This window comes from Castor canadensis, chromosome 1 (genome assembly GCF_047511655.1).
Source record: "Castor canadensis chromosome 1, mCasCan1.hap1v2, whole genome shotgun sequence".
NCBI lineage: Eukaryota > Metazoa > Chordata > Mammalia > Rodentia > Castoridae > Castor > Castor canadensis.
In genome coordinates, this window is record NC_133386.1 from 54,326,530 (window position 1) to 54,342,425 (window position 15,896).

The window sequence follows — 15,896 nt, forward strand, 5'->3', positions numbered from 1 at the left end:
AATGAGACCCTCTTTCAAAAAAAAACAAAAAAACACCCAAGAAAGAAAAGAAGCTATATACATCAAGGACTTACAGTTTTAACTTGGGCTGGAGACATAGCTCAGCGGTAGAGTGCTTGCCTAGCATGTATGAGGCCCTGGGTTGTTGCACTGCCGCAACAAAAACATTTCAGCATTTGTAAAATATGTATGTAATACGTGTTAGGAAGGAATAATTACACATATATTACATAATTACTGTTTATATTTCTCTGTATTCTCTGTTTTGGTGTAAGATAAGGATCTTGCTAAATGATTGATCATTTAAGAAATATTTGAGCTTCTTCTGTTAATATGCCCATAAGAAGCCAAAGATTGGGCCTTTGATTTGAAGAATCAATAAGATAGAACTATTCTCCATCAGGAATAGTTTTGTCCCCTAGAAGACTTTGACAGTGTGTGGAGATTTTTTTAATTATCTCAACTAGGGATGCTGCTAGTATCCATTGGACAGAAGCCAGGGATGCTGCTAAATATTACACAGTGCACAAGAAAGCCTCATACACAAAGCATTAGCTGGCTTAAATGCCATTAGTGGAGCTGGAGGTGTAGCCCAGTGTAAGAACATTTGCCTAGCATGTGCAGGGCCCTGTGTTTGATCCCTACCACTACAAAACAAACAGACAAAAAAAAGATTGAGAAGCCCTAGGATAGATAAGCCATACTAACTTGTGAAATACATAGGTAGGTGCTATCTCATCAAAAAAGATATTTTAGCTTCACATAGTTCCCCAAAGGGGGGAGATGGGCATGAGCTTACCCTAGGTAAGGCTTGAAGGGAAAACTTTGAGATCTTCTGATAGTGTGGGAAGGAAGAAATGACACATTTTTGTGGAAAGACAGCAAAATAGGAAATTTGGGAAGAAAGTTGATGCTTCTTAGCTTAGTAAATAGGATAGTGGCAACAGATAAATACTGATTCTGTCATCACCTTAAACAGAAGTAGAAAACAATGAAAAATACATATTCTTATCTACCTTGTCAGAGGGAGAACGTTAACATTTGATTCCTTTGAGACTTGATTTTGGTTTCTATGGTTTCCATTGCAGTGTGGCATTATCTTCCCCAGGTAGCATCAGAAGTATCTGAGAGAGCTGAGAGAGGTGGTAACCTTGTATTTTGGTATTGAATAATTGAATGTTGTCCTTTTATACCCATTCTTTGATAAGTCCACGAGAAATACTACCTCCAAGAAAAACTGTGGGCCCTGCCTTTGAGAAGCTTTGGTCTCATGGGCTTTTCTGCATTTGGTTATCTTGCCTCCAAAACACTGAGTCTTTTTTCAGTGTTTTTTTTTTTCCCCCGAATTGTCATTTATATTGAAACAAGTTTGAGACTGAGGTGACTCTCATGCAGGGTGAATTTATACTTTGTCTTCCTGTTGAGCTTTATACATTTTCACAACCCAGTCAGCATCATCACAAACTTACTTTCTTCATGTCGTTTTAGGTTGTAGTTCCCCCACTCCCTGGAAAAGCATTTTTGCGTCAACTTCCTTTTAGAGGAGATGATGGAATATTTGATGACAATTTTATTGAGGAAAGGAAGCAAGGGCTGGAGCAGTTTATAAACAAGTAAGTGCTCTCTACTCCTCAAGGGTGTGGGTAAACACAATGTCTTAAGATGACTTTAAGTGACTTAAGAGTAATTTAGATGTTAAGTTGAATTATGATACTACTTTTCCTTTTGACCATTTCCTGGCTTTTTGTATCGTTTAAATAAAGTATCTGACAAGTTGAACACCATGTGATAAATATTAACACACTTGAGTGATTAAAATGAGTAGCGTTGACCTAAGTTTTATTATTTATTTTTCTTGGTTAATTTATGCAAAGTATATTTTAAATTATAGCATTTAGAAAATAGTTTGTGATTCTTTCTGATTTAAGGTATGTTCTAGTATGAACAATAAAATATACAATATATTTGCAGTCATTTTGTTTGATTGCAGATGGGGGTGTTACTGGCATGTTTTATATAAAAAGTTTGTGTATGTTTTTATTTTTATGGCAAAATGTTTTCTTTTGAAAATGTAAGAAGACTTAGGATTGCTTATCTTTTAGAAATGGTTGATAAGTTCCAAACCAATATTTCTAGCATTTAATTTTAGTTCCATTTGAGATACAGCTTTTTATGTAATTTTATTTTTTAAGAGTTGTGAGTTTGCTTGTTGCCTAGACTGGCCCTGAACTCCTGGGCTCAAGTGATCCTCCTGCTTCTGCCTCCTAGTAGCTGCAATGTGTGCTTCTGCACACAGCTCAAATATAGCTATTTTCAAAAAGCCAAAGTAAGAGAAAAGGTTATGCCAGAAAGGCCTCTACAATTATGCATTGGCCACATTGGCCTTGTGTAACGAATTAAGTCAAATCCTTGAGAATATGGTTGTGTAAGCTTCCACATTAACTTTTAACTAGTAATTTGAAAATCTGTGAGAGGTAAAGAAAAGGTACACAAAGCCCTTTTTGGCTATCTACCAGAGCAAGTAACCTTCATTTGTCTTTTTATGAGCACTCTGTCTTTTGGGAGAAGATAATGCTGTGCTCGATGTTTCTGATTCTGAAATAGAAGAAGTCTGGTTCCCAGTAGTTTTGTGTTTAACCAGTGCTGGAAAAATTTAAAAGCAGGCACATAAACACACCAAAATAAAAATAAGGGCTGGGATGTAGCTCAGTGGTACAGTGCTCACCTAGCATGCGTGAGGCCCTGGGTTCGATCCCAGCACCAAAAAAGAAAAGACAAAAAAAAAAAAACCTGTCCCCAAAATAAAAATAAAATCGAATAAAAACAAAAGAAAGAAAAGCCTGGATATTTGTGTTTATTGGTATCAGGACCTCTGTTGAGCTGCTTCTGTTTCTAACTCAGATCGTGCATCTGTTTTGTTTTGAGACAGGATCTCACTATGTAGCCCAGGCTGACCTCAAACTTAAGCTCCTGCTGCCTCAGTCTCCCAAATATTGGGATTATAGGCATGTACCACTGTGTAGAGCTCAGATCCTATATCTTTAAAATGGATCCTTAGAATCCAATGATGTTTTTCACTTTTAACATTAAAGTTAATTTAAGTTTCTTATGAATGCACCAACTAATGTTTAAGCAGCTAATTGGATACATCTTCCAGAAGCAGGGCAAAATTAATCTGGTGCAAAATTGTGTTTTGCAGTACTGTTTTTTAAAATCACTCTGTGAACCAAAGGAAAGGAAGTATACTATTAGTTGACAGAGAATAGTTTTATGGGTAGTCCAGAATAATACTTGTTTTTAATAAATTGCACATACTTCCTAATCTTAAACTATGTATGTCTTGACCTCTACCACCACCAGTTTTATAAAACACTGTGCTAAATTTTTACTTTTTTATTCCCAGGGTCGCTGGTCATCCTCTGGCACAGAATGAACGTTGTCTTCACATGTTTTTACAAGATGAAATAATAGATAAAAGCTATACTCCTTCTAAAATAAGACATGCCTGAACTTTGGCAAGAAGAAGCAAAAAACATGACCATTAATGATTCATATGCACCAGTGAAGAAGTTGTAACTAACTTAGCATGCTGCACCAAGACTGGTATAACTTGCCTTCGGTATACTAACACTCATATGCTCAGTTTTGTTTTGTTTTGGCAGTTGACAAGAAGTTAATTTGCTTTAGTGAGAATCCCTCATTCCAGCCTTTCTCTATGAATAGCTTTTCCTTGCTGTTTTAATGTGGCGCACACTGTAGCCTCACGAGCCGTCCCATATAATCTGCAGTGTCCTGACTAAAGTTACTGACTTGGTCTTATTCGCACAGTTTTTGTGTCATGTTTGCTTCTTGCATCTGATTAACTAGAATATTTCTCTTTCCCTTTTTAATGTGTGATGTCACTTGATCTAATTTATGTGTAGGAGCACTACACCATTCGTTTCCAGTGCCGCACACATAAGATACACACTTGTGTGCAGAACATATCTTCCTTCTGGCCTGTAATACCCTTCACATGGAAGATTAATGAGGGAAATCTTTATATTCTGTATAAAAACAAAATCAAATTTATATACTAAAATCATTTGTCTAAAAATTTAAGTTGTTTTCAAATAAAAATTAAAATGCATTTCTGATATGCACTGATTGTATTGTCTCCAGCTTGTCTTTTCTCCCTTCTAGCTTTACTACTTAAGTCACTTGTTGAGAGGGATTATTTACTAATTATATACTTCTCATTCCTGTAACTCCATTCCTCTTTAAACAGTGGTGATACCAAATATGCTGCCACCTTTTGAATGGGGGTATTTTCTTTTTAAACAATAAAAAAGCAATGCACTAAAAAAGCATTCCTTAAAGCTTATTGAGTTGTTATGAAGGACTTTGTGTACTTGAGAAATGCTTTACAATCTTAAGTCATTCTTTAAGAGGCCTTTTAAGATAAGTCAATACCATGCCTCCTATTTCTCCAAAGAATTTTTCTCCTCATCCAACTGAGTGACTTGTTTAAACTCAGCAAGGGTATAATAAGTCATCAGTTGCATGCTTTCTCTTTAATTAGGTTTAGGCTAGTGGGACACTTTATCCTTCCTAAGGGAGAAGAGCTCACTGTTGTAGCCTGAATCGTACAAATGATAAGAAACCAGAAAACACATAACTACTTGCTGCCTAACTTGTATTGTAGCCAGACCTTTGCAGCTGGAATGTGGTTTCTAGTTTGAGTCTATACAACCTCTGATGTTTTGGGGACCTATTGTGACCTGGAGTTAAAATTTCAAGATAAGGAATGATTGTCTTTCCATCCCAGAGCCATCTCCTCTGGAAATGAGTCAGAGCTTTTGGTTGATTTTGTTTTTTGGTTTCGGTTTTTTTTTGTTTTGTTTTTTTTTAGAGACAGAGTCTTGCCATTTAGCCCAGATTGACCTTAAATTTAGGATTCTTCTGCCTCCGCCCCTCCCCAGATTCTGGGATTACAGGTATGTACCACCATATCTGGCTTGAGTCAGTGCATTTGGAAGGAAACAAGCTTGGGTTTGGGCCAAACTAGGATGTTCATCAAGCAGACTGGAAATCAGAGGAAGAAGTAGAGCTGCTATAAAAGGCCAATTGTTGTTCAAATAATATTTCACAATCCCATAAAACTGGCTATTTCAATCACCCAACATGGTGGTACTTCTGTAATCCTAGGAGGATCAAGAGTTAAAGCCAGCCAGGCTCCAGTGACTCACAACTCTAATCCTAACTCCTTGGGAGGCTGAGATGGGAAGGATAGAGGTTCTTGAAACCCTCATCCCCTGAATAACCAGAGCAAAATGAACTGTAGGTATGGCTCAAGTGGTAAAGTGCCTGCTTTGCAAGAGTGCAGCCCTGAGTTCAGTGCAGGCCCAGTTCCACCAAAAGAAAAAAGAAAAGGTTTGAAACCAGTCTGGGCTACATGAGACCCTGACCCTACCTCCCCCCCCCCAAAAAAAAGGGAAGGTATAAGGCTGAACATGTAAGTTTTATTTTAATGAATTAGTAAAGTAAAATCAAAAGCTTTCAGCTTTTTTCTGTTTTTCTTTTTGCTGTACTGGAGTTTGAACTCAGGGCCTACCTATACCTTGAGCCGTTCCACCAGCCCTTTTTTGTGATGGGTTTTTGTCGAGATAGGGTCTCACAAAACTACTTCTCTAGACTGGCTTCAAATCCTCGATCCTCCTGATCGCTGCTTCCTGAGTAGCTAGGATTACAGGTGTGAGCCACCGGCAGCTGTCAGCTTTTGCTATACAGAATAGAGTAATGGTAGCTCTGCTAAACTGGATAATTTCTGTAAAGCAGTAGTTCTCAACCCCTCTTCATGCCTTCACCATCCTGGGGATATTTGTCAATGTCTGGAGATATTTTTGGTTTTCACAACTGGGAAGTGCTACTGGAATCTTAACAGTAGAAGTCAGAGTTGCAGCCAATGCACAGGACAGCCTCCCACAACAGGAAAATGTCAGTAGTACTGAAGTTTCCACTCACAGTGGAGGTTTTTTGATTTTGATCTATACAGACAAGGGAATAATATGATTTAGGATGGCTTATACTGCTCTGCTTACTTTTAGTATCTACAATAGTTTCCTAGGGATAGGCATGTTCTGAAAAGCTCAATGTTTTTACCCAGGCAAAAAGTTGCTTATTCCAGGTGTAATGTTTTTGCCTAGTGCAAGATGGTACTTTTCAGTGTTGACTTTTAGGGATCTGAGACCATGGTCTAGTAAAACTACACTTTTAACCCTCTGAAGTAAAAATGCAAGTGCTTTTAATTCTAACCACATACAAAAGGGTTCTAAAAGCCATTAGAGTCTCAACAGAATTTTATTTGCCAATGAGTTAGGAAGCAATGGGTGAATAATTGTAAGGAGGTTCACACTCTGTGTCTATTCAGCAATTAACTTGTCTCAGCTTCTGCCAGTTGTAAAGAGCCAACATCAGTGGTACCTTTAATAACTTGGAGGTGTTGAGGATAAGTATAAAATTTGTAGAACAGCATGTTTGATATGTAAAAGCTTCTTAATAGTTAACTAATGGTAGCATTGTCTAATGGCAGTTAAACCCTGTTAAGTGGCTTCTTGCCCATTTGTCATGGAAGTTCCAGGATAGGTTTATCTAGTGTTTAGTTCCCCGCTTGGACATTGTCCCCCCTCAGTAGTGGTTATGACCTGGAGGAAGGGAAAAGAGGCTAGTGAGGAGCTTCTCCTTTTTTATTACATCTGTGGTTTTTCAGGTTAGTCATTTTGATATATGGACCACTGGAGGAAAAGCCCTTCCACTTTGTAGGAGTAGGAGTGAATAGGCCCAATGAAAGGAGGAGGCTGCTTGCACCTGAGCCATTACAGACAAAATGTATTGGCGCCTTGATGGACAGATAGCTTATATACTCAGTGGGTACTGGCAGTGATTAGTACAGTATAGAAATGTTTGGACCACAAAAGAAGTTTGAAACTGTTTTAGGGGGATAGAGTGTCTCAGCTTTCAGGATTTCTGCTGTGATCTCTTGTAACAACTCTTGTGAAGTAGGTGGTATTTTCTTTTACAGATGAAAAAATAGGCTTTAACAGCTTGAGAAATGTGTTCAGTTACACAGGATGGGGATGCATTGGATTTAGATATGAGAATGTCTGACTCAAAGGTCGTGCATTGGCATACTTCCTCCCATGAGCAGGGCCTGTGGCCTTCAGTGCAGTGTTTGAACGAATGAAAAGGTGAGTTTTCAGTAGCATTTCCTGTAGCAAGACTGAACACGAGTAAGTTTGGATAGGTTTTGTTTTGCTTTTAAGTTTTGTTGCAAGTAGGTCCTTAGACATGAAGAGTTTACATACTGGAAATAAAATCTTATTTTCCTAAGCATAGTACAATTACCCTCTAAGACTGAATCAAGGACTTTGGGGGTTTTTTGTTTAATTTAAGCTTCCTAGGTAATTGAGCCAGGTTTGGGCACTGAACCTGGATACCATTTGATTTCCTAGAACTCCTAGAATATAAGTTCAGATTTGAACTTATATTAACTTATGTTTGACTACGTTAGTCTTTACAGAAAAAAAAAATCAGGAAATTGAGAAAAATGTTTATAAAATCTTGAGAAATTACTTTTGTTAATCTTGACTTATAGTAAGTGGACTTTCCTTTATTCTAGCCTTGCAAGGAAAATAAGACCTTGATTTGGTGACTAGGAAATCTCAGAAGCAGGAAGTTTTGAGATGTTCTTTGCTATCAGAGTGTCATGAACAGAAATGACCCAGTAAGCTCAGCCAACACCACTACTAAACACTTTAGATGTGCAAAGTGCTAACAGGCAAGGGATATTAAATACCGGCCCTTTCCTTAGTCTTGTTGGCACACTGCAATGAAAGAGACTCACTAATAGTATAACCAGAGTAGAATGGCAATTGTGAAAACAAGAAAGAACAGGGGAGTTTGGATGGGGGGAAGGGAATGGCTATTCAAAGTCAAGTAAACCACTCTGTTTTCAGCTCCTACGTGTAAAGAGCTTAAAAAGCTTAATAGTTGGCATCCTTGTCCTTAACAGCAAGAAAAAGGTGAACTGGGTATGTGTGGTGGTGGGGGGTGGGGAGGGTGGGAGAGGGATGTAGGCTGGTGGCGCACGCCTGTAATCCTAGCTACTCAGGAGGCAGAGATCAGGAGGATCACGGTTCAAAGCCAGCCTGGGCAAATAGTTCTCAAGACCCTGTCTTGAAAAGAAACATCACAAAAGGGGGCTGGTGGAGTGGCTCAAGGTGTAGGCTAATTTCAAACCCCAGCATCGCAAAAAAAAGTAAACTGGGCAAACAAAATCAATGACTTCTTGCACCTGTCAAAATAGAGTCTGCAGGGTAAACCACCACCCCAAAATTTGGAGGAATAAGCTCATCTAGATAGAGACACCATCTTACTGGGAGGAGAAGTGACTGCAGCTATAACCTGGTTAGGAATGCGTCCAGGGTAATGCTGATGATTGCTGGAGGCTGAGTGTGGGCTAACACAAAAGTAAGAAATTCCTGGGGATTTCTGCCTTAGAGAGATCCTTACATGTTTGTGGATTTTACCTCCAGAGACCCCATCAGATTGTCACAGTAAAGATCTAGAACAATCTTCTTGTGACTCTGACAAGGGGATAGGATGAATAATCATTGTGAAATAGTGGCCAGAACCTTATTTGTTACAAAGGCCTACTTTCCAAGGTAAAAGAATGCCAGAGCCTTATCCCAGGTGGGACAGCATTCTCCTCCCTCCAGTCTTCCTGTATTCCCTAAGGAAAAGAACAGTCAACAGGCCCAGGACTTTAAGGAAATAGATCGGAAATGCTGCAGCCAAGGAAGGACTAAAAGTTATACCACTGAGATACACTTTTGTATATCACAAGCCCACTGAAATGCTGAGATTTAATCAAGAATAGAGAGTGTCCCCTCCCACACCTTCCACTACACCAGTGGAGCTCTAGTATAATTGTTATTATGGCTGACAGTCCTTCTCTGAGGAGTAATTAGGGAAACCCAAACTTGAAAGGCTGAAACAAAGAGACTAGAAAAAGGTGAAGCCAATGACACCTAAAACTATCATAAACATTAAATAGTCCCACTCCCTAGCCAAATTGCCACACATCTTCCCACTTAAGGCCTGTTTCCTTCAGTTTGTATTACTTGGTGCAACATATCTAGCTTTCAACAAAAAATTACCAAGTCATGCCAAAAAGCAAGGAAAAACTTTTATAGAGAAAGCAGTAGAAACAGATGTGTCACAGATGTTGGAATGATCGAACAATTAAAAATAACTGATTGATATGTTAAATTTCTAATGGAAAAAGTAGGCAACATGTAAGAATAGGTGGATAATACAGAGAGATGGAAACTTAGAATTAAGAAGGAAATGGAAAAATCAAAGCCACTGTGATAAAAATGAAGAATGCCTTTGGTGAACCCATAAGTAGACTCAACATACTTTAGGAAAGAATCTGTGAATTTAAATAGAAGGCAACAAAAACTTCCCAAACTGAAATGCAAACAGGTAGAAAACAAAACATCCAAAAACGAATTGTTTTAAAAGGTACAACACACATGTAACTGAAATCCCAAAAGAGAGAGCAAAATACATTTAATGATTACATCATCAAATGCCTGAGACCTCTGATAACAAACCACAGATCCAGATCCAGGAAACTAAAAGAACACTTTTGGTTTTTTTTAAAGATGGTTTTTCACTGTTTCCCCAGGCTGGGTTCAAGAACTCCTGGACTCAAGTTGTCACCCTCCTGAGTAGCTTGGGTAGCTAGGGACTAAAGGCACATACCACCACTGCCAGCTTTAAGAAGAAGTTCTGAAAGAAGTCTGAGAAAAAAGTAAAGGAGTGCTGGCTTGATAGTTTTCAAATACCTTTCATCAGTATTCTTGAACCCAGAGGTGGTAATATTTTGTGATACCTTAACCTGAAGCTCTAATTTAAATGGAGGAAAAATTGTATTTTTATGCTTAATTTCTCTAACTGAAATTTAAGTGTTTTTTTCCATTATGAATGTAGGAGCAAACCATGGTAGAAGTATAAGCAGAACTTCCGACTGTTCACCAATTAAAAACCACAGATGGATTTGTGATACCACATTTGTTGTAGAGCTGCTTGAAAATTATTGTAGCTATCTATCAGAAAAACCCCAAGATCTTGTTTAACTTGTTAAAGAGAAGCACATATTTTAACACATGAAAAAAAATACTTTAATAAATGTGTTTCAATAAATCAGTTTGTTTTGTAATCTTACGTGTTGTATCCTTCTATGAACAGATATTTGAGTGGGATCTTTAACACACAAAAAAAGTTAAGCTGGGTGCTTGGCTCATGTCTGTAATCCTAGCTACTCAGGAGGATCCAGGTCTGAAGCTCACCTAGGCAAATAATTTGTGAGAACCTAGCTCGAAAAAACCCATCACAAGAAAGGGCTGGTGGAGTGGCTCAAGGTGTAGGCCCTGAGTTCAAACCCCAGTATGGAAAAAAATAAAGGTTAAACCCTGATGACAAAGCCCTGAACCTGGGCTGGAGGCATGGCTCAAGCAGTAGAGTGCTTATCTAGTAAGTGCAAAGCCACCAAAAAAAAAATCCCTGAACCTGCAAAGCAAAGTGGGAAAGCTCACATTTGTAATCCTAGCTACTTGGGAGGCTGAGTCACCAGGAGGATTGAAGACCAGCCCAGAAAGACCCCATCTCAAAAACAAAAGGGTTTGGGGTCATAACTCAAGTGATAGAGCACTTGCCTAGTAAGCATGAAGCCCTGGGTTAATCCCCAGTACCACCGGGAAAAAAAAACAACCCTGAATCCTGCTATGCCAGATTGAGATTGGGATGTGCTCTGAGTGGGCTGGTTGTGGAGCAGGTTCGCTTGGTGTTCAGGGCATGTGTGTTTGAGAGGAAGAGGGGGAGGAGAGTCAGAAATCGCACCGAAAGCAACCAGCCTAAGGTCTACCGAATGGCTGGCTTCAGCCTAGGCTCTTTACACGTGTTATGATGTCATTTAATTCAAAACAACCCAACCGGATAGGTACTATTCTCATTTTACCAAGAGAAGAGGTAGGACAAAGTTTACTTGTTGCTCAAGATCACAGCCAGGAAAAAGTGGGAGCCGGTCCCTAGTCCTTGTGATCCTAAAACCTGCATCTGTGCCATGGATGCTGCTCCCATACGGATGCACAGACTGCAATTCAGCCAGGGCCCAGGCCAGAGCATCTGCCCTACAGCTGAGCCTCCAGCCTCCTGGGCATGAATGCCCCTGGTGCTCGCCCAGTTGCCTTGATGCCAGGGTTGTTATCAAAGAGACCACCCTGAACAGACACTCATTAGCTTGAGCTAAAAGAAAATTGGACATTGAGGTGAATTTGGTTGTAAGACAGGAGTGGTTGTTTGCATGTTCGGTAAATCCAAACCACGTTTAACCGGTTTATTCATTGCAGTGTCTCTGAGGTGAAGAAAGTTTTCTCCTTTCAACTGCACTGGGGATTTGCTGTCTTCTTTCTGCAAAGGGATTTTCCTGGGCCTGTAATCTGAACACTTTGACCTGTGGGGTTTTTTCCCACTAGGCACAAATCTGTGAGGCTTTGACCCTTTGTGTGCTATGGAGCAGAGACAATGGCCTTCTCCTCTAGAGGACAGTAGTAATTGATGTCAGGAATTTTAATCATTTGGTTGTCACTTCCTAAGATCTTGTTGCTGTTTGCCACTGCAACCAACTCCTCAACTTGCCTCTGCTTGCTCCTTGAGAACAGACCCACCATTTGGGATTGTATTCTAGAGAAGTTTTGCTTAAGCGCATTTGAAGTTGGCAGCCTTACTTAAATGGAAGGAAGTAAGTTGGTCTCAGACAAGAGTCTGAGTTGGTGAAGTGACATTGGTAGGAGTATAAATTGGTATAGCCTCCATGGCAGGCAATTTGGCAATAACTTAAAAAAAAAAAAAACCTATACAACCAGGCACCTGGTGGCTCACCCCTGTAATCCTAGTTACTCAGGAGGCAGAGATCGGGAAGACTGAGGTTCAAAGCCAGCCCAGGCAAATAGTTCGAGAGACTGTATCTTAAAAAAAATACACAACACAAAAAAGGGGCTGTCGGAATGACTCAAGTGGTAGAGCACCTGCCTAGCAAATTTGAGGCCCTGAGTTTAAGCCCTAGCACTACCAAAAAAAAAAAAAAAAACCCAAAAAACTATAGGCCAAAGAAATCCTCTTCTAGGACTTTTTCTCACAGACATACTTTCTGTTTTGAGAAATGTTTATAGGATATAAAAATTTTTCTTTGAGATTAGTTGACTATCTGGAAGATGATGTAAAAGCCAGTAACTGGTTCCTGGTTCTGGTAGAGAGAACTTCGTGGCCCAAGGAAAGAGGTGAGAGGAAAGCATTTTACTGTATGTCCTTTAAAAAGCAAACACAAAATCCCTCTCTATTTTGGAATGATTTTAGATTTACTTTTCTGTACATCTAAAATTAAAGCTATTACAGAGAGTTCCCATACACCCCTTTACCCAGTTTCTTTTCATGCATAATCTTAGGTGCCTGTTGTGCAGTTGTTAAAACCAGGAAACCTATATTGGTACATTATTATTAACTAACTCCAAACTTGGATTTTCACTAGTTTTTCTACTACTATCTTTTCTCATTCCAGAGTCTGTCCCATGTCACATTAAGTTTAGCTGACATGTCTCTATAATGTCTTGAGGTCTGTGACATGTATACCTTTTTGCGATTTGTCATGTGAATAGTAACTTCAAAAGATTAGTAAAATTTTTAAAAAGAAGTAGACTTGTAGAGTCATAGGACATTAGAACTGTAATGAAGCTTAGAAGAAATCAAATGTAAGCCTGCTTTTCAGACATAGAGAAGGACTTGTCCAAGGACTTCCCCTAACAGCCAGCCTACCCAGAACCAGACAAGAAACCAAGGGGAGGAGCTGGGAACTAGAGGTTCCTAGGGGATAAGTGAAAGCACAGCCTTTGGTCACCCAGACTTGAGTTCAAATCCCAACTCTCTCCTTTGAGCCAGTCAGTACTCTTTTTTTGGTTTGGCTTCTTACACTCAGCATAATGGTTTGTTTGTTTGCTTGTTTTAACATAGCGTTTTAAGATCCATCCATGTTGTTGCATGTGTTGGTAATTTGCTTAAAAGATCAAACAAAAAGCAGTCCCTTAGGGCACAGCTTGCCAAGCAGAGGAAGGCCCTGGGTTCAATCCCCAGCACTGAAAAAAAAAAAGTGTGTTTTCCCACTCATGATTTGCACTTACACAGAAATATAACACCATTCATTGGACTCTCTTCTCGTTGATTTGGAGAAACACGCCAGGACATTTCAACACCAAATAAAAACTTGCTTCCTACCCCTAGTCCTCAATCCCAGGCATTACTGCTCAGGAGAGCAGTGGGGAGGAGCACCATGAGAGGACATCTTCGTTCCTTCCTCAGATGGAGAGGCAAGATAGCTCCAAATGGTAGCACTAAGTGAGAGATAACTTCCACATGAAGAAGCCAGGGATTGACTGTTTATGTGGATCCTTCTCTGACTCACACTTCCACCCCCCTATAGACCCATCTCTTCAGCTGCTGGACCCTTGTTTTTTTCCATAGGTATTAATGAGACACTGAACTGTAAGATTTTCCCTACACTTGCATGGGGATTTCCAAGAAGGACCTTCTGGGGTCCCCACAGACCTTCCAGTGCCTTGAAATTTTCTGTAGGCAAGACTAAATCAGCCAATGCTCCAGCCTTGGAAATTGTCAATGAATTCATTTTAAACTAATATAAATAAATAACTCAAGTATAATAAGCAAATAGTAAGCTATTAAACTAATAAAAATAAAACATGATAGGTTGTTTGGAAAAGAGATGAAAAAATAACTTACCCATGATTCCACCATTTCTTTCCTATACAGATTTTCATCTGCAGATCTGTATTTTAACCTGTCACTTCACAATTCAAATGACTTGCCCAGCAATCTACAGCTATATACGAGGGCTGGAATGACACCCTCCCTATAAATTACAGAATTCATGTTTCTGGTTTTTTGTTAATTTATCTACAGTTCACACAGTCTTCACAAACTCAGACCTGCTTAAAGATGAAAGCATCCTGTCTTGTGAGGTCGATTGAAACAGCACTTAAGGTAGTATACAATCTTCCATTGCTCTCCACTTCCCTAAGTGGTCTCCCTGGAATGGGGACTCATGCAGCAGACCTGCACTGCCTGTAGGAAAAACTGGAGGTGCTCAGGCATGGTGCCCCTACCCCAATGTCTCTGGGAAGATGTCTCTCTGTCTGCTGAGGTACTGTTCACCAGCAGGCCTTGACACTGAACTTCAAAGTAGGGTTAAGTGGTGGTCTGTCTCCAGGTTTCATCAGAGCCTATGGGGCCCAGATAACAAGGACCCATTTCAGCTCTTGTTGACTGGTGACTCCTGAACTTCTGCCAAGTTCTTCAGATAGTCATAGAGCTAATAGCCACCCCTACTCTCTGCTGAGGGGCCTGTCATTTTGCCCTGCCCTAGTGAACCCCTAGCTCCTGGGTCAGCTTCCAGGTCACAGGATACTGCAAGAAAGCTAATCCTTAGGACGTTTGTCTTTCCACATGGTGTGACCACCCCAAGAGCATTGTGGGTTGGCAGAAGCCAAACAGGTGTAGGGGCAGAAAGTTCCTTCCCTCCAAGTGATCCTCACTGTCATTGTCCTTCCACCACCCAGATCAAAGGCCTGAGAATTGGGATGTTTGATTGACTCTGCTGCCCTCACCCTGCTTTTCCTGATTCCGTCACACAAGGGTGAGAAAGGAAAGAGCTTTCTTTCACTTCCTCCCCTATGCTTCAACCATTCAACAACAAGCCTCACTGTCCTAGGCCACAGTACTGCCTTTTTTCCATCACAGGAGAATTCTGGGAGCTTGAGTCTCTAGATACTGCCTGTGAAAATGAGAGATTAAAGGAATTTGGAATATTCAATATAATAGCCTGATTTCATAATATTATTATATTGTTCAGATCAACTTTTTTTTTTTTTTGAGGGGACAGGAGGGTGAGGGTGATTGAACCCAGGGCCCTCCTGGATGCTAGGCTAGTACTTTACATTCCCTTAACCAATTTGTAATAACTGGAGCAAATACCCCTCCTCCTCCTCCTCCTTTTTCTTCTCTCCTCCTCTCCTTTCATTCTTTTTATAATCAATCCTAATATTTCTCTTAGGCAAATGAATACCTCAGCCAGACAAGGACAAATGCTCAAAAAAGTATGCAAACACATCATTTTCAAAAGACTACCCATAGCCATCAGGGTTCTACCTAGCCACTTGGATTCAAATCATTTAAGTTGATGAGAGTTTGAGAAAAGGACTCTACAAAGATAAGGGCAAGATACAGAGAAGCCACAGGGAATGTGCAGCTCTCTGAGGCTGGTTGGGGGACCACTGCCCCTGGGATGGACATCTGGGTGAGATCTGTGGAGAGGACCAGGCCTACAGTTAAGAAATGCCACAACCCCTAAGAAAAGCACCAGCCCCACTCCCCTGCCTGACAATCTTCTCTGGTTTTTGCGTTAGTCCAACCCCCAACTAAACACACCTGCTGAAGGCAGAGAATGACTGAGAAGGGCAGAGAGTGGCTCCCAAGTGACCACCCAAAGTAACCTAATCCAATATAGTTTACCCTATTAGTGGGAAAAGTTTACTAATTCAAATGAAACTGTAATTGACAAATTACAAGGACAAGTGTGTGAATCTCTTCCTACCTAGTTCTTAAGAGAAAAGGAGAGCCAGGTAACAGTGGCTTGCACAGTTCAAAGCCAGCCAGGGCAAATAGTTCACAAGAACCTATCTTAAAACAACCTTCACTAAAAAGGGCTGGTGGAGTAGCTCAAGGTG

At 40.1% G+C, this 15,896-nt stretch overlaps 1 protein-coding gene across 1 annotated transcript in view; it reads left to right on the plus strand.

Moving 5' to 3' along the window:
- The window catches only part of Snx3 (sorting nexin 3), a 49,447-nt gene extending 45,301 nt beyond the window's left edge, over positions 1-4,146 (plus strand). The window contains exons 3-4 of the mRNA XM_020164551.2: positions 1,489-1,613; positions 3,404-4,146. Of these exons, the coding sequence (XP_020020140.1) occupies positions 1,489-1,613; positions 3,404-3,509 (231 nt within the window). The 3' untranslated portion in view covers positions 3,510-4,146. The remainder of the gene's footprint in view (positions 1-1,488; positions 1,614-3,403) is intronic.
- The last annotated feature ends 11,750 nt before the right edge of the window (positions 4,147-15,896 follow it).